Source organism: Cavia porcellus, unplaced genomic scaffold (genome assembly GCF_034190915.1).
Source record: "Cavia porcellus strain 051 isolate PalLab524CR breed Dunkin Hartley unplaced genomic scaffold, mCavPor4.1 scaffold_18, whole genome shotgun sequence".
In the NCBI taxonomy this organism is placed as follows: Eukaryota; Metazoa; Chordata; class Mammalia; order Rodentia; family Caviidae; genus Cavia; species Cavia porcellus.
Genome location: NW_026947501.1, coordinates 49,981,123 through 49,998,641, shown reverse-complemented (window position 1 = coordinate 49,998,641; position 17,519 = coordinate 49,981,123). Strand labels below are relative to the sequence as shown.

General features: G+C 46.5%; 1 protein-coding gene and 1 non-coding gene across 3 annotated transcripts; both read right to left on the bottom strand.

Moving 5' to 3' along the window:
- Positions 1 to 592: 592 nt before the first annotated feature.
- On the bottom strand, positions 593 to 17,310 carry Rnf149 (ring finger protein 149). 2 transcript variants are annotated; one of them, XM_003471723.4, is made up of 8 exons: positions 16,784 to 17,308; positions 13,170 to 13,411; positions 12,268 to 12,336; positions 10,449 to 10,531; positions 8,239 to 8,335; positions 5,489 to 5,705; positions 2,482 to 2,586; positions 593 to 1,027 (listed from the first exon to the last, which is right to left on the bottom strand). In XM_003471723.4, exons 1-7 carry the CDS (start codon positions 17,223 to 17,225, stop codon positions 2,561 to 2,563), a joined length of 1,176 nt encoding a protein of 391 aa, XP_003471771.3. In that variant the 5' UTR covers positions 17,226 to 17,308; the 3' UTR covers positions 593 to 1,027; positions 2,482 to 2,560. The 2 variants fall into 2 exon arrangements, with proteins under 2 accessions (XP_003471771.3, XP_063085897.1); XM_063229827.1 differs by lacking the exon at positions 2,482 to 2,586 and having other exon boundaries at positions 16,784 to 17,310.
- LOC111757356 (small nucleolar RNA SNORD89) lies at positions 2,321 to 2,433 on the bottom strand. Its single transcript, XR_002791726.1, has one exon. It is a non-coding gene; the product is annotated as a small nucleolar RNA SNORD89 (small nucleolar RNA).
- Positions 17,311 to 17,519: the final 209 nt, after the last annotated feature.

Below are 17,519 nucleotides of genomic sequence, written 5' to 3'. Positions count from 1 at the left end.
AGAGGAGAGCCTGGAAGCTTAATGCCTGGAAGTGTCACCTCGGATGTACAGGAGGGCAGTGTAAGGGATGCTACTCCAGTTCACTAGAAACATTGCTGGAGAATGGGAATTTTGCCGACAGCCATTGCTGAAAATAGCTTTGTGTTAGGTTCTATGCTTCATGGATTCTGAAGCAAAATACAACTTGGAACTGCGGCTCCTGCCTGCCCAGGGCACACAGAGCCTGGCTGTGCAGAATGGTGCCCAGGGGCCACTTTCACAGTGAGGTGCCAAGTGCAAAGGCACTGAGCGTGGCACTCTGGGGACCAGGGAGCGGTTGCCAAGAAGCATGTCCCTGTGCTCAGACTCAGGCCCATCTTTATCACCATTACTGCCAGACACCTGCAGACCAAGTGCTCAGTACGAGTTTCTCACTGCTGCCTGCATCTGTAATAGGGCTGCAGGTGGGGTTTGGGGATCATAAATTTTGGGTGAATTCTCAAACTGCAAATTTAGGAAGAAAGAAATACGGTGTTCAACTGGAAAAGACTCCTTAGAAAGAACAGTAAATAGAGGAATACTCTAGCACATTTTATAAGAAATGAAACAGGTCTACACCACCAGAAGGAGAGGTTTTTATTTTAGGGTGCAGTGTTGGAGACTAAATCCAAGGACCCACACATGCCAGACAAACAGTATCACTGAGCTTTGTCCCCCAGTCTTTCAATTTCTAGGCAGGGTCTCACTAGTTGTCCAGGCTGGACTTGAACTTGTGTCCTCTGCCTCAGCCTCGTGAGTAGATGCTGATCGTGACTGGCCTCCATCTGTGGTCCCAGCTACTCAGCACGCTAAGGCAGAGGAGTCCCTTGAATTCAGAAGCTGAAAACCAGCCTCAGCAACATGAGATGTCTCAGAAAAGACATTCATTCACCTGAAATGGAACTAACCCTGACATTCACGTCATGAGCCTGACAACTCATTAAATAAAACACCTTGAATTCTTGGCATTTTTTAGTTCCAACTTCCAACTTTAGTATCTTCAAGCCACCTGTTGAAGAAAAAGGACAACAATAAATAACAGCACAGAAAGAGAAGTTATTTCTAAAGAAAAGTCTGGAATCCTGTACAGAACCACTCCAGTAATTTTCATCGGAAGTATTTATTCATGTGAATAGCTTTACAAAAGTCACAGCACTCAATTTGCTTAGCACATACTCATTCACAGCTGGCTCTCAGTAGTACACTGTTACATATTTAATTTTTTAATTGTTTGCTTTTTTGAGACAGGGTCTCACCATGCAGTTCAGGCTGGCCTTGAGCTCACTTTGTAGTCACACTGGTCTCAAACTTGCAAGGATATCTTCCTGCCTCAGCCTCCCAAGTGCTGGGACTACAGGCATGTGCCACCATACCTGGCTGCTATTATATATTTTAAATGACTCCTTTAAGAACATAGGGTATCTGGAAAATTAATGAAAATTAGCTTTTTACATACTAAATCTCTAGTCATCTCTACTTACTAAAATGCTGATTTTGTGTTACAGCTGGTTGTTTGCTGTTACATAATCATCACTGTTCATATCAGAAATGTGGCTCAGGTGATCAAAAACACCCATGTCACCTTGGGATCCAGTACCTGTCAGCCAACGGGAGGTCCTGCTTTCTCACTAGCCCCCGACTCATCAAAAAGATCAACTTTCTCCTCACATTTTAGATGAACACAGCACAAACGGGTTTTTTTCCTTTTTGGCTTTCTGAGACAGGGTCTCGCTGTGTAGTTTAGGCAGGCCTCTGCCTCCTAAGTGCCGAGATGACAGAGACACACACCATGCCTGACAGGGTTTTCAAATCACAGCTATTTTACACTTTGGTGCACAGGGAGAGGGCGTATCTGCCTGCACAGCTGACCCTGAGACATTCCACTTTCCTAACCAGTAGTGCAGGGACCAGTGTTCGGAAAACAATGCTGAGACGTGTAAGGCCTTACACTAGTGGTTGGAAAAGGCATGGGTGGCTTCTGTAATTAGCAGCTGTGTCAGAGCAGACCCCCACCCCAACCCTAGCTCTGCTTTAAGCCAACACCCTGTGTCTGGAAATCGCCGAGGAGCCTGCAGAAATCGCTTTGGACTAAGTGTAATTATTCAGGGTCGAGTGAGCGATGCGCACCCTGAGTTAACCTCATCCCTGGTGCGGTCACACCTCCATGTGGTCAGCACTCACTGCTGGCGGCTCAGGCCAGCTCGCCAGGCGGTCACCCTTGGTGTTCCACCCACACGTGCACATGTCTGCCGAGGCTCTACCAGCCTTTGGCCAGGTGTTTACTACCCTTCCGCCTGGCACTGCTGAGGTCAGAGCGCTGTTTCGCTTCAGGAAGTTTTGTCACCGTGAGCCCACAGAGAGCAAACTGTAGACGGGGACACTGCAATTCGGCCTTTTGTGTCATCATTCCTCAGCAGGCACAGGGAGCAAGCTTGCAGGAGCCAGCAAGTGAGATACCATTACCTGCGGTGCTGCCCCGCACTTGTGCCCCTGCAGCCGTGGGTCTCTGCGGGGAGATGGGAGCCACGGGCTTTGGTGTCACTCACATGCCGTCTGCTTTGCAGTCACCTGCGGGTTTCAGAGATAAACATGACAGCTCCACATGGAGTGAGCAAGCTGGAAAGTGGTTACTGCCACCAACAACTAAACCAGAGCTTGGACTTATCACATGCTTCACCTGCATCCCTCAGGGTCCTGGCATCTTACCATCTTCAAAGTTTCAGCAAAGAACCTGGCAACAGTTAGTTATGGGAAGCTGTTTCCACGGCTGCCAATACAGAAATCACACTGGGGAAATGATCATGAACAAGTTCCTGGGCTCTCCCCAACACCCAGCAGGCTGAAGGGCCTTATCGCGGATGGATTTCCCTAGTCTCTCCTCAAGGATAAGGAGTGAAATCCCCCGCCCCAGGGGCGCACACTATCTGCACTGACCACAAAAGGCAGACCTTAAACTACGGCAACTGACCGTGAGGCTATTAGCTAACATGGATACCCAAACCCAGCAAATTTCCTATTTCAGTAGCTACTCATATAGAATCTGGTTTTTCAGCTTATTTCAGCAAAGCTACTCAAGAATCTTACTATGACAGGAGGAGCTGGAATCAAAATTGTACACAAACTGACTGAGCGAACTGGACAGACAGATCTCCTAGGATGATAACATTCTCTGTAGGTTCTGAATTATACTTTCTTCGGTGAACATGTATTTTTCCAATAAAGAGCCAGCCACTAGTAGAATTGAAGGACAATTCCACATCATAAAAAACAAAACTTGGTATGTACAGGGGCTCCGTCTGACCTAACGGCAAGCACAAGTGAAAGGACTGGGGACCATGGTTAAGGAACGCCGCACACAGTGGGGCCTCGGTCCACACAGGCTCTTGTTGCAAACAGAAACATCTGCAGAATTCTGTTTCTGCATTGAGTGACAAATAACCAATGCCATCCTTTTTAGAATTGTGGAATGATTTCAGCTGGTAAACCAAGGTCCCACTACACTGACTTTGCTTAAAAACTAACCAAAATTGGTTATTTTTTCTCTAACATACATCAAACTTCATCTATCCTCCCTTTGACTGTAAAGGTTGTTACAAGTGGAACTAATACATGATATGTGACTAAAACACAGAGACTGCTTGAAATTTGTTACAGAGAGAGATACATTGCTGCTCATCCCCCTGCAAATACCCTCCAGATTTCAAACACACTGATCCCAGGTCTCTTGCCACATTCTGCAACAGTTCTGGAAGCGCTCTTTCCTGAGTGTCTCTAGCTGCCTGTTGTGGCTGCCTCAATGTCCTGAATCCATGCACAACATTTACCCTGCATGGTTACTTTGTGCAGAGTCAGGAGACTCAGAGTGCCAGATGCAGTGACAGGTACATGCCACGAGCCTGCCTTTCAGTTGGACAGTTACCAGGCAGCAAAATATCTCTACTTTTGGTCACATACTGCAAAGATACTCAGGAGAGCGCTCTGCATTCTGCTGTGCTGTGCGGCTAGCTGCCTTAGCCACCTTCTCCATTTGTGCCCACTACCTCAGACTCCATGATGTTAGCTCTAAGACAGCATCTCAGAGAGACCAGAGCAACCCGCAAGGCTGTATAGGTGACAGGGGAGGATGGGACAGCGAGGAACTGAAAAGGAGCTTCTGAAGGGCATGACTGAGTCTTTTTTTTTTTTTGGTCTTTGTAAGACATGGTTTTGCTCTGCAGTTCAATGGCCCTGAACTCACTTGGTAGCCCAGGCTGATCTTGGGCTTGCAGCACCTCTCCTGCCTCGGCCTCCCAAGAGCAGGGATTACAGGTGTGTGCCATTGCACCTGGCAAAAATTACAAGTTTCTATCTGGAAAATGTAACAGAAGTGAAAGGACACATAAACGGGGGGTGACTACAATGCACGGTGCTGAGCACAAGCAGAGCCTGTGGGACAATCCTTGGCATCAAGTGGATAGAAATGAGGGCAGGGCTTAATGTTGCTAACATGTGAAGAGCTTTAAGAATTAATGTGAAAAACCCGCACTGCCACAGAAAAACCAAGGGAAAAAATGCAGCAGCTATGGATAAAACAATTTATACAAGAATTTAAAAAATGAAAAAAGTGACATCCATGACCAAAAACAAGAATTCACTGCAATCTACCAGAAAGATACAATTAAGTAAGTAATAATGTACAATGTGTTTCAAAGAATTACGATAAGCACTTTTATTAATAGTTCACTTTTTAAATTTGAGACAGGGTCTTGTTACGCAGCTCATGCTGGCCTTGAACTTAGTATCTTATGCTGGCCTCGAATTTGGAGCTATCTTCCTGCCTGAGCCTCCTTAGTGCTGGGATTACAGGTGTGTGCCCCTATACAAAGAAACCGTTTAAAGAAATTACATAAAATTGCTAGGTGTGGTGTGTAATCCCAGCATGTGGGAGGCTGAGGCAGGAAAATTACCAGTTCAAGTGAGTCCGAGGCCTGCCTGGACTACACATCAAGAGCCTATCTGAAAACCCTAAAGCAAAGCAAACCAACAACAAAAAGCCAAAATCTAAAATGTTTGGTGGCATTTCCATTCATGAACTTGCTTTCATGATTCTGGCCCCAAACTGAACCAAATTTAATGGTCAGGTTTAATGCTGACCTTATGGAGGACTCTGTTCTTGTCCAGTTGGGCTTGAGAACAGAACTGGAAAGAATTAAACTCCTGAAGCGAGGTACACTGTGATTCTAGGCAGCTGTAACACTGCATCTTTTCACTTATAGTGTTCTACAGGAAGTAAAGAAAGCAGGCTACACAACAGCTCAGGAGTCATATGCACCCACCCTTAAACAGGGAAGAAGACCTGCAAAGTTATTTATCAGAAGTTTGCAGTGCTACCTCCGGATGTCAGACTGGGGCTTTCATTTTTGTTTATGGCTTTCTGCATTTAGGAGCTTCTTAAAGACACCAGGCTTAGAAAGCCCCTCTAGCCTCTTACCTAGCAACTGCATGTCCTCCCCTGTGTCCTCGGCACACCTGGTGGAGCACTGAGGCCCAGGTTCACTGGGGGACATTGATGAGGACAATGAAGGTGACAGCAGGTGGCTACTGACGCTTGTGTCTTCCTCCAGGAGCACCCCACTCAGAGTCTCTGCAGAAACACTTCCGGGTACAGATTCTGCAGCAGACAGCTCCTGTGCGCTCTCAGGCTCTCCCTGCAGAAGTGAAACAGAAGAAGCTGCTTTTGCCAAGAGACAGGGTTGCAGTCTGCCTACTGTTTTGTTAATAATTCACAGCACATGGCCCGCACCCCTTCTTAGCAAGCAGCAGCTAACCTCTCTCTTCCCTTTGTGAAAGCCAGCACCCTCCCCTGATACCAGCACTGTTACCTTTTAAGTTACTTCCTGACAGAAAGGGTAGCTTTCCTACTCTCCTGCCTCTTGGGGAGGGGACAGGAATGCTCTGGTCTCAGAAATGCGACCTGCCATACCCAGGGTCTGGGCTAGGCTGTATCCCCAACAGTGGCACCACCCACATCCCTCCATCCTCTCAAGCACCCTGGCAGCAGAAGGACCTCCCATGTGTTACGCTTGCCACGCCTGGTCCTCCCCACCAGTCCCAGGAGTGAAGTCCCCAGGAGTCCCTGGGCACGGGGCTGTGGCTGGTCTGGTTCAGGTCTCATGCACCCAAGGCAGTGCTCTCATCAGCACCGCACATAAACGCACATGGGAGAAGCACGCACTGAGCTGGTCAGAAGTGCAGAGAAAGGATCACCAGAGCGCTGAGAGGGCCAGTGCTGTCACAGGGGTGTGAGGAAAGGGGAGCTGGCCTGTCAAGGCCATCGAGTATGGTCACTCCAGGAGGGGCCTATAGTCTAAGATGGAGCAATTACAGGAGGAGCAAATTCCTTAGCCTCAAAGGTTATTACTGATTTTTTTTTTTTTTTTTTTTTTGGTCTTTTTGAAGCAGGGCCTTGCTACGCAATTCAGGATGGCCTTGAGCTCACTTTTTAGTCCAGGCTAGTCTCTTAACTTGAAAGGATCCTCCTGCCTCAGCCTCCCATGTGCTGAGATTACAGGCCTGTTCCATCAGGCCCGGTTTGACTTCTTTAAAAAACACACCAAAGCATTCTGGGAACACATGCTCTAGCATTCTGAAATTAATGTTCTAAGAAACCAACTTAACCTCACATAAAGTGAAGACTGGATTTTCAATACATGAAGCATACATGGAGCTGTAACTCCTGAAAGGAAACTGAGGATGAAATCCATGAGCTAGGACAGGTGAAATTCCTTTACATAAATGCTGAGAAATGAAGGAGGTCAGAAATCACTGACTAATGAAGAAAGCAGGAGCTTTAACGAGTGCCTGGTGAAAAAGAGCACTCTAAGGCTGGCCAGGAAAACGATCCACCACGCTTCCCGAGTCCCATCACTGACAGGCTAAACTGGGCCAACCCATCTCTGGAGCAGGGCCCTTAGCCACCAGGGACCGTGCTGCGCCATACAAAGGACTCTACAATGGCTAACAGGCTAGTGACAGGGCTGAGATCCCTACGTCTCACTGCTGTGCAACCTGAATCACCAGAGGTGTGTGACTGTCCCACCAGGTGTGGCTTTTTATTTTTCTTATTAGTAAAAAGACTAATAAAAGTGATTAGGTCCTTCTGTATCACCAGTGGTACAGTCACACATGTACTACTGGTGATTCAAGCTGGTGGGAACATAATAAAAACCATCACTAAGTAGAAAGAGGGAAATTGTGGAAGACGAATGGATTTTCAGGCCAGGAAAGGATGAAGAGGTGGTGGCAAGACAGCTTTTGAATGCTGACCTCCCCTTCCAGTGTGCTTACAGTGAGGGCATCCTGGGACCCACAGGAGAGACAAGTGCACAGTGGAGCTGAGGGCTCGGAGCCCGGCCATGCCTCCTCCCGAGCATACCTGCAGCCTGGGGTAATGCCTGTCTAGTGGCCACATCCTCTGCAACCCCAGTGCCTTGCTTACAGGGCTGTCAGGGCCTAAGGAGCATGAAATGAGCATCACAGAAAAATCCCCTACACTTTCCACTCAACCATCAACAACAGAAAGTAAAACTGTACCAGCAAGAGAAAGGGATCTGACACTGACTTTTTCAAAGGTTTTAAAAGTTAAAAACTATTTCTTGAGGATATTTTGAAAGTACGGAAAATAACACAAAATATAACACCCTGGAGAAATCTACTGCTCTCCCTGTGCCTTTCTCTTTGAGAGGGGCAGTAGGTTAGAACTTGGACCACAGTGTTAAGCAAACTTGTGTTTGAAAAGTGGACAAATTTCTCTGGCATTAAATTTTTGAAACCCAGGAACCGGGAGGGTAGGTATTTTAACATGTTGGCTTTGGTTTCCTCTTATGTAAAGTGTGTACCTTAAGCCAGAAAAAGTGTGAACATTTTGTCTCATTCATTTTTACGATTCTTGTCTGTGCACAACCCACTGGCGAGCATGCACACATCCTGCAGAGCAGTGTGCCAAAACGCACTGTTCTAAGCAACTGTAACTCTCGGGAAACATCGCAGCACATTATTCTATCATGAATTCAGTTTGTAGTTTGGACTATCTTAAAAACTATTACTAGACAGAACAACTTATTTAGAACACTACAAGGATATCAGGAAGATCTCATCTGTTCCTGTTGCCTCTGGTCAATAAAATGGAATTACTCAGCAGAGCTGGGGCAAAGATTGAATATAAATGAAAACATAACAAACCCAATATCCCAGGGCTTTGATGACATCAAGTTTACACATTGGACATGTTCGATGATCCAAAAGCCATGGGTCAATGCATGTGCTATGAAAAATATGCCTAAAAAGATTAAGTATGTGTTAATGTTTTAAAATAAATGTTTATGTATCTCATAAAGAAAATAAGACATTCTATCAATTCACCCCTTGTTACATGTTAGCCAACATAAAATCAACATCCTAGTCTATTTTATTCCACTTCCCACTTCCAGCAAATTCTCCTGCCAGCCACAAGCAGCATGGCTTATTTGCACCTTTGGCTACATGTTAGTTTTGTGTGTCTCATGCCTTCTGGATTAAATGTGGCATAAACTAATACTAAACAGTCTTATGTAACTGTAAAATGACTCAAATGGAAATACAGCAAAATATTAACGTCATTGTTGTATGGTAGGTGCAAAAACATTTTTATACAATTCTGCATTTTCCTATAACGAGCGCCTATCACTCGCAGAATTTTTAAAAAGCACGTATTTTTTCTTTTGCTGATTTGCCTCAGTTGGTTAATTGTCCCTTCTAAGTGGTGAAGGTCAGGTGCTAAGAACAAAGAGAGATGGGCTGACACCTCGGCTGGGCAACTGGACCAGCTCCCTCCTCTCTGTAGCTACACCACGGGCCCTGAAGGCCACATGCACTGGGATACAGTGCCAGACACAGCACGTACCTAAACCAGTTCACCATTACTATGGTTTTTCACTGTCTTTCCTTTAAACAGAAATCCACTAGCTAGGTTAAAAATAAACAGCTCTTGCTGGGCATGGTGGTGCATGGCTGTAACCCCAGCACCTCAAGAGGCTGAAGCAAGAGGACTGCCATGAGTTCAAGGCACGTAATGAGGTCATGGCCAGGCTGGACTACAGGTCAAGACCCTGTCTCCAAAAACACAACAGTTCTTCATCACAGTCTCGACCAGTGGTGGCAAACAACTGGCATGTGTGCCGCCGTGGGCTGTCACCGTTGAAAGCTCTGAAAGCTTTGCTATCACTGGTCTAGTCCATCTTGTCTTCTTCTGACTTTTCTAGTCTCAAACTACAACTGACTAACTCAAAGGAGTAACTTTTTTTTCTTTTCTTCTTTTTATCAGTACCAGGGATCGAACTCACGACCACCTGCTTACAAGGCAGGTGCTTATGCCACTGAGCTAAATCTCCAGCCTCTACAAAGGAGTAACTTTTACAAAAACATACACAGACATAAATACTGGTTTTGGGCGAAGTGTTACATAAAGCACAGGAGCAAATGAGGGCTTAGCTAAAATCCCAAGGAAGGAAAAAGGCAGCACACACTGTCATGAGCCTGGGCTTGAGGGTGCAGGCAGACTGCAGCCCAGCCGTGGGCATGGAGCCTGCGGAGCACTGATCTGAGGTCAGGAGGAACTGCCCCAGACACCCCCCAGCAAAAACTTTTGCAGCTCCTGTGTCTGGTTCCAGGACATGATCCACCTGCACCAACCCCACAGAAATGCCTGCAGTTGAGCCAGTGACTTAGGAAACTTTTACTCTGTGATCTCATTACTTGCTCCTGTCTCCTTCACAGCAACATAAGGACACTAGCTTGGGACTTTGCTTCTAAGCAGAGTCTAAGTTAAACTTAACTGAGATAGAACAGAGTTAAAATGTACAGCTAGGGCTAGGGATACAGTTCAGTGGCACAGCGCCTGCCTGGCAAGCACAAGGTCCTGAATTGGATTCCTGCTACAAAAAAAAAAAAAAAAAAAAGTAGGAAGATTTGTCTAAAAACTGTTCTGCCAACAAAATAATCTTTTAAAGAGCGCACCCCTCGGGCTGGGGATTTAGCTCAGCGGCATAAGCGCCTGCCTTGCAAGCAGGCAGTTGTGAGTTCGATCCCCAGTACCGATAAAAACGAAAAAGACAAAAAACAAACAAACAAACAAAGAGCGCACCCCTCGAATGGCCAAGCATATGAGAGTCCCAGGGCTCCTCAGAAGCCTCCCAGAGGCCATCTATGACAAAGATGAATCACAGTTGCCACTGAGTCCTCACGAGGTAATTTTAAAGGGCCTTAAGATGACGTGAAAGCCGAAGGCTCTTGTGAGAGACATTCTATCCCAAGACAGCAAGATCTTCACATCATAAAAGACATAGACCACACATATCTAAATCCTGAAATCTGCCACGCAACTGTGAAAGTCTTAGTAGGTAAAAAGACCGTACCTGCACGGCAGGATTCTGATGAGATCATTGACCTTAAAATTTTCGATACACACTGCACAGTTCTCAGCATCAACATCGACACCCTGAAAATGAACCAGAGAGAGCTGACTGTATCCCTGGTATACAGTGCACCAATCCTGATAAAACAATGGTGGCTCCCTGGCACGACCTCCAAATAAAACACAGACAATTTCATCTCCTCTTTGAGAGGTACCTGAAGAATCTGATGGGGAGGAAAACTTTGTGTGCCTAAACTGACATGAACAGGGTTTAAGTACTAAGCTTGTGCTCTGAAGTTTAGTATTTGTGCTTTAAAAGCTGTAGAGATGCAAATGTCTGTTTGTATTACAAGAAAATACATTATTTTTCAAACAAAATTTACAATATAGACAAGAAGCTACTTCTTTTCTAGACTCACTAAAAAGAAACCTATACTTGCTAAAGAGGTATGTTGTAAATAAGAAAATACAAATGGCTACTTAACTGCAAATACCTCACTAGTGACAAAAGAAAAAATTAGAAAGTCACCATTTTTTATGTAATGAATTAATAAAAAAGAAATAAAAGTTGCTAAGGAGAAAGCAGTCTTTTTTTGTTTTATTTTTATTAACACATTTTATAGTATAGTATGACTGTGTGCATTATGGGGAGCTGGTATATTATATAATATATCTTACTCCATCCCCAATCTCATGGTTTTCTTCCCCTTTGGAAAGGTCTGTTCCAGAGAAAGCAGTCTGAAAACAAGATCTGACTTCTCAGAACCTATGGGTGACAGCACCCCCCACTTCTGTTATACTATTACCTTGACAACCTCGAAGAAAACAGCCCCTAGCAGCACATTTTCAAGAGTATACTTGTGGGAAGATGTCAGTGTGCTCAAAGACTTAAGTAAGTCAAATGTATGTGAATCTATACAGTCTCCTATTTGAGGACTTTGATGTCCTACGAGGGAGAGGAGGAGATATGTTCCAAGAGGAACACAAAAGCACACACTTGTCAAGTACCTTCGCTATGCTGAACTGTGCAGGACTGGCCAGATGCCAGCTGGGTGGGGACTCCCTTCCAAACAGCCCTCGGTGATCTGTTAATTGGGTGCTAATCTTAAGCCATGAGAAGTGGTTTTTAAAATTTTATTACTTTCTCTGCTCAGCACATTTGTTGCATGAAAGACGTCAGTACTGTGCACAATGTCAGAGGTGTGAAGGTAGGATGGCAACCACCAGGCAACTGAAGAGGACCTTACACTAGACACTGGCCATCAGAACTGGGACAGAAAATGTACCCCAGCCACCACATTTCTGTTTCTTAGCTGCCCAGGTACAGTTCTGTTGCTGTTCCAGCTGCTTGTTTTCTAGAAACAGCTGGGCTCTGTGATACACAGCTGGTCACTACAATGCATCTTGTTAGAACCAATCAAAAACAGCCAAGTGCTCTAACTCTGTAACCTCTAACTCCAACCCTTTGAAACCCCTTAAAACCTCCCTCCCTGAGCCTTTAGCCTGGTGTTCTGGGAATGACCCCCATCAGTGCATGCTGACCTTGCAGAAACACTACAGACACTTAGGAGCTACTCCCATGGAGGAAGTGCCTTTTAAATAAAATGTAACTGAACTGACACAGCCGTGTGGCCAGTAGCTACTCCACTGACCTGCAGGTCTTTACACAGTGTCTCAGCCAGCCTTCCTTCAGAGAAAAGCACCTACCCAGAAGTCAGCATGCTCTCAAACCTGCCTACGCACCCCACGTTGGCTCCTGTGCACCTGCAGAGACAAACACATCCCCTTGTCTATACCATCGAACACTGTGGAGACATTACCTTTTCTCCATGCTTTACTGTGCAAAGTGGAAGCCGGCCAATAACTTTCTTACTTTTCTTTCTGTGGCTCTTGAGGAAGAAAATATTGTTATTACTAAAAATTTTGATCATATGTTTATTTGTCTTTTTGAGACAGGGTTTCGCTACACAACTCAGACTGGCCTTGAACTCCCTTTGCAGACCAGGCTGGCCTCAAACTGGCAGCAATCCTCCTGCCTCAGTCTCCTGAATGCTGGGATTATAGGAATTCACTACCACACCCAGTTTAATCACTGTTTTTAAAAAGTAATTCATTATAAGTATAAAGAAAAATTCATTTTAAAAGTTTAGCAACTTCACTGAGATTCAGGAAAATTTACTTTTAAGTCCCATATTCTAAACACAGTTCTACTACTGAGATTTGCACCCTGTCCCAAGAAAACAACTTCTATGTTTAAATAGCAGTGAGAAAGGAGCAAGTGAGGATGGGTTAACAGCTCCTTGATATATGAAGGTCCCTGAAGAAAAGTGTCCAGCCCAGGCCTCAAGCCAGGAAGGGCCCTTTTCAGGGGCAGAGGAAAGCTCTGCAGGGAAGGGGCTGACAGCTGCTTGGCAGGAGACAGCCAGCCCTTCCTCCCTGCCGCCACCCCCAGGTCAGGTGCAGCTGGGCAGGCACAGGTGGCTCACACTTTTTGTCATTCCTCTCTGTCTAGAAAAGGATGAAGGGTACAAAGTGACTCAGACTCAAAAATATCTAATTTCTCACACAACAGAACATTTCGTGCATTCCAACTAAAGTTATTTTCAAAACTCATTTGAACACTTAAATGAAATCAGGAATGTATCCAAAATAATTTCAAGGCAGCATACAGGATGAATTTATGAACTATCTGTTTAAAAGCACAACTATTTCCCATAATCACCTGATTTCCAAGTGGCGAGCCAGTGTACAGAAAGTACTGCACACAGTAAAATACCAGTGAGGCTGAGGACAGAATCATTACGGTGATGAATGCAAAAACAAAGGGCTGATGACTGTCAGCGAGCTGCATGTGACTGCCTCCAATCTGTATGGTCATTCTCACCAGGATGCCTCTTTGGACCAGATCCACAATTTCCCGTCCTTTTGGGTAGCTTACCACAACGACCACTATATTTCCTGTTCCTGAAGGAAAGAAGGTACCAACACAAAGAACTTAAGATAAAGTTAAGAGGAAGTTTACAGTACTATGCTCATCAACACATATATTTGATTTGGGGGGAAGTTGGGGTACTGGGAATCGAACTCAGGACCTTGTGCAGAGGCCACTGAGTTACATCCCGGCCTACCACATATATTTGAAAACTTTGATAAAATAGGTAATTTTTAAGGAAAATATCAATTACTAAAACTAGTTCAAAAACAACTGAAAAAACCAGACTGATCACATTTAGAAAAAGTACAATAAATCACCAAGAACTACACCAGAAAGCAGAACACCACTGTTTACAAAGTAAATTTATTGAGATTAAAATTGCTCTATAGCTGACTGAAAGAAAAGAAAGATTTGAAATTACTCCTAAGATTGTAAAACCAAACATGGTATTAAAAAACAAAAGAGACAGTATAGTGGCGCACACCTGTGATCTCAGCATTCAAGAGGCTGAGGCAGAAATCTAGTGAGTTCAAGGCCAGCCTGAAACGCATAGCAAGATCCTGCCTCGAAAAAAACAAAGAAAAGCCAAGAAAAAAAAGAGGAGAGAATAGAAAAAAGAGAAAAGGGGAAGTCAACTTGTAGGAAATAAAACACAAAAGGCTTCTCAAGCAGCAGCCACAAAAAACCACCTACCTAAAAGACACAATTCAGATTCTAGGTAAACTGGCAAGGTTGTCCAAGTATAACCACCACCTTGTTCATAACATTCTCATCACTCCAAAGAGAAATCCTGTGCCCAGTAGCACTCATTACTCGATGGAGTTGAAACACATGAAAACCTGTGGTCCAAACGAAAATATATTTGTAAGACTGATAGACCAAAGTTCAATGCACTACATTCACAAGGATACGCACATGTCAGCACGCTTCTTTTAAGTACTGAACCCCCTCCTTTCCACATGCTAGGCAAGCTCTTTTTTTAAAAAAATAGTACTGAGTCAGGTTTTTACTAAGTTGCCTTGAACTTGTGATCTTCCTGCCTCAGTTTCCCATGTAGCTGGATTGCACAAATTACTACCAAGCCTAGCACAATTTGGGGGAGGGCTGTGACCTATTATACTCTGGTATGGGTATAAGCGCTGCCAAAAACTTTTTAAGAACGCGTAAGAACGCGTGTCTCTCTGACCAGCAATTCCACCTCCAGGAAGGTTACTGCACAGATACAATTACAGGTCAACACTATGAGGTACCTAAACACACTGCCTGGGTTTATTTTTCTGAGAAGAAAGTACTATCTTACTGTCAAACCAAGACACCAACACCAAATACACGTATTAATCACTCTGATAATTCTGGACCCCAGGACCTCTCAGTGAGAAGATCAACTCCTGACTGAAGCAAGGCAGTACAGACTATAAATAGAGTAGATGTGGAAGACATGTTCAGGACAGGAATGGAGCGTAAGCAGTGAGGCCGACGCCGGACGGCTTCTCTACACTGCTCAGGCAGTAAGAATGTGCTGCAGGAAGGGCTGAGGCAGCTTCTGTGACAAATGCTTTCATTCAGAAAACTGCTGGTTTCTGTCCCCTGCCCTGCCCACAAACAAAAGTTTCAGGCCCTAAGTAGACAAGGAAATCAAAACCAGACTCTATTCTTACCATTTTTAAACTTTAACATGCACCAAGACACCAAATTTTTTCCCTTAGGAAATTTTCAATCATATTGCAGATACGGAAATATCACTTTAAACTTCAGAAAGGATAGAAAAGAGTAGTGTTTTGGAGGCAGGATGGGAAGCTCCTGCACTCAGCATGGGCAGGCTCAGGGTTCAGTTCTCAGCACTAGGCTCTTCTGTGCCATGGGAAAGACAAGGACCCTTCCACACCAGAGTCAGCAATGTCAGGAGGAACCCACTGCAGACACAAAGAAGCCAGGGGACTCCAAATGCACCCTAAAAGGGGGCTTCTGTTAGGTCTGGCTGGCAACTGTAACCAGATCTCCAAAGGTCAAGGCCAGAGGTGACCAAGTGGAGCCACTCAGTCCTACCGCCTAGCTAAGATTCCTGCTGTTCCAGGAAGCCCAAGACATGTTGATGCACAAAAGTATTCACCTAGCAAGGATCCCATCCCTATTCAGGGTAACAACAACAATAAGGGTGCCCTACACATCACTGTAGAGTTCATACAGCTTTGACAAGAACAACACGGTTTCTTCCACAAGGGCAAGCTTTGTGGTGCTTCTCAAAAATCAATGACTTCTGTGTTTGTCTCAGTTTAAGAGATTTTTAAATTACTGTTTTCCTATGTCTGAGGCAAAGGTAAGAGAAGTGGGTAGGAGAAATCCTCGAGTCCCTGGAAGAGAAGGAGCTCCAGAAGCTGGCGGGCATGAGCTCATCGGGTCGGGACTGCGGACCACGGGTTTTGGCAGCTGTTTCTTTCTGCACTCCCACCCTCACCGGGTGCCACCAAGCACCCCCCTGAAAGTGCTCCAGACCCAGCCCTCCTGTCTTCTCACAGGCTCAGGTCCTTCATTCTCGGCTCCATCCAGGAGTTCTTGCACAACTTCCATTCACTTCCACCCACCCTCCCTGGCTACTAGCGTTCCTGCCCACTGCTCTGCTCTTCCCCATCAATCTGTCCCCAAGTCTCCACTTCCTAACCTCTCCACTGGTTACCAATCCGAACATTCATGTAATGTCAAACCCAAAGTCACTTTTCTGCCCTCATTTTGCGGCTGAGGTCATAACTGCATTTAAGAAGCAAAAAAGAACACAAAAGAGTATTGTATGGTATAATACAGAAAGGATATTTGATTTAGTAGCAGTAGAAATTTAAAAAAAAAATCGCAGTAAGTTCGCTCGGAGTTAATGGTGGGATACCTACAGCCAAAGTGACCTCAGAAGGCCTAACAGAGGCAAGATCTCTCTTTCCCAGAAAGAATTCGGTTTTAAAGATGGTGTTTCCGTAAAACAAGACATGAACAAAAAATACAATCTGTTGCCCCGAGGGACAGTGTATAGATGCGTTCCCTAGCGAACAGAGAGGTCTTCTCTAGAATGAACAGTTTCTTTAAACAAACAAAACCCCAACTTATCTCAATATTGAACGACTCAAGGGATGTAACTCAGCGGCTTAAGAAGCGCGTGCCTGGCAAGCGCGAGATCATGAGTTCGATTCCCGGTACCCCCAGCCGCTCCCCCACCAAACTGAAGGACTCTGAAGGGCAGAGGAGCCAGTGTTATAAACCTATGCTTGACAAGCAAACAAACACAGAACTCAAAGCTCAAGTTTTGCGACTCAGTTCTGGGTCCCCGCTCAGCCCAGACAGGAGGACCCTCGCCCCTCCTCCGGGGCCTCCCTCGGTTCCCCCACTTTCCAGCCCAGCCCAACGGCCGCGTTCACCTGCGTGGGCCGGCGAGGCGGCCAGGTGCTCGCCGCGCTTCTCCTCTTCCTCCTCGCCGTACACTACCAGCGCGGAGGCGTTCCCGCGCGCCGCCGCCAGCGCCAGGCCCCGCAGCGGGCAGTCCCTGCGCGCCACTAGGGCTACCCAGGGCGCGAGGGCGGCGGGCGCGAGAAAGCGCATGTCCGGCGCGCAGCCCCCGGGGTCCCCGCCCGGAGCGCGCAGGACGCCCACCAGGCCGCGCCGGGGCTCGCGCGGGGAGCCGTCGCCGAAGCGACCACTCTCGGAAACGCTGCGCACCGTGCGGTTGGTACGCGGGTCGACGTACTCGAGGCCCACCACCGCCGAGTGCCACAGCAGCGTCCGGCCCTGAGCCCCGCGCGCGCACAGGACCAGGGCGAGCAGCGCCAGCGCGCCGGCCTCGGGGCGGCCCCGCCACGCCATGGACGCGAACGCGTGGGGCCGCAGAGCAGAGGCACCCAGCAGTACCCACGCGCAGCCAACCCTGAGAGGAGTGTGGTCGACGGGGCGGGGCCACGGCGACGCAAACCCGGCGCAGCGTGGCGGCGTAGGGGGCGTGGCCGCGCAGGGACGTGATTATGAAGGGGCGGTGTCAGCGCACACAGACACCCCTCGCCCAGCGGAGTGCTCAGGTACAGGCGCGAAGCTGCCAGTACCCAGGGCTTTCTGCAGCAACCGGCTCTGGTACCCAGTAGGGAAGCAGGTTCTGCTGCGGTG

Coding starts and splice junctions, on each gene's coding strand:
- Rnf149 (XM_063229827.1), bottom strand. CDS start 17,225: ATGGCGTGGCGGGGCCGCCCCGAGGCCGGCGCGCTGGCGCTGCTCGCC. Junction 13,412..16,783: donor CGCCTCGCCGGCCCACGCAG/GTGAACGCGGCC, acceptor TCTTTCCTTCAG/GAACAGGAAATATAGTGGTC. Junction 12,337..13,169: donor GCTCGCCACTTGGAAATCAG/GTGATTATGGGA, acceptor TTCTTCCTCAAG/AGCCACAGAAAGAAAAGTAA.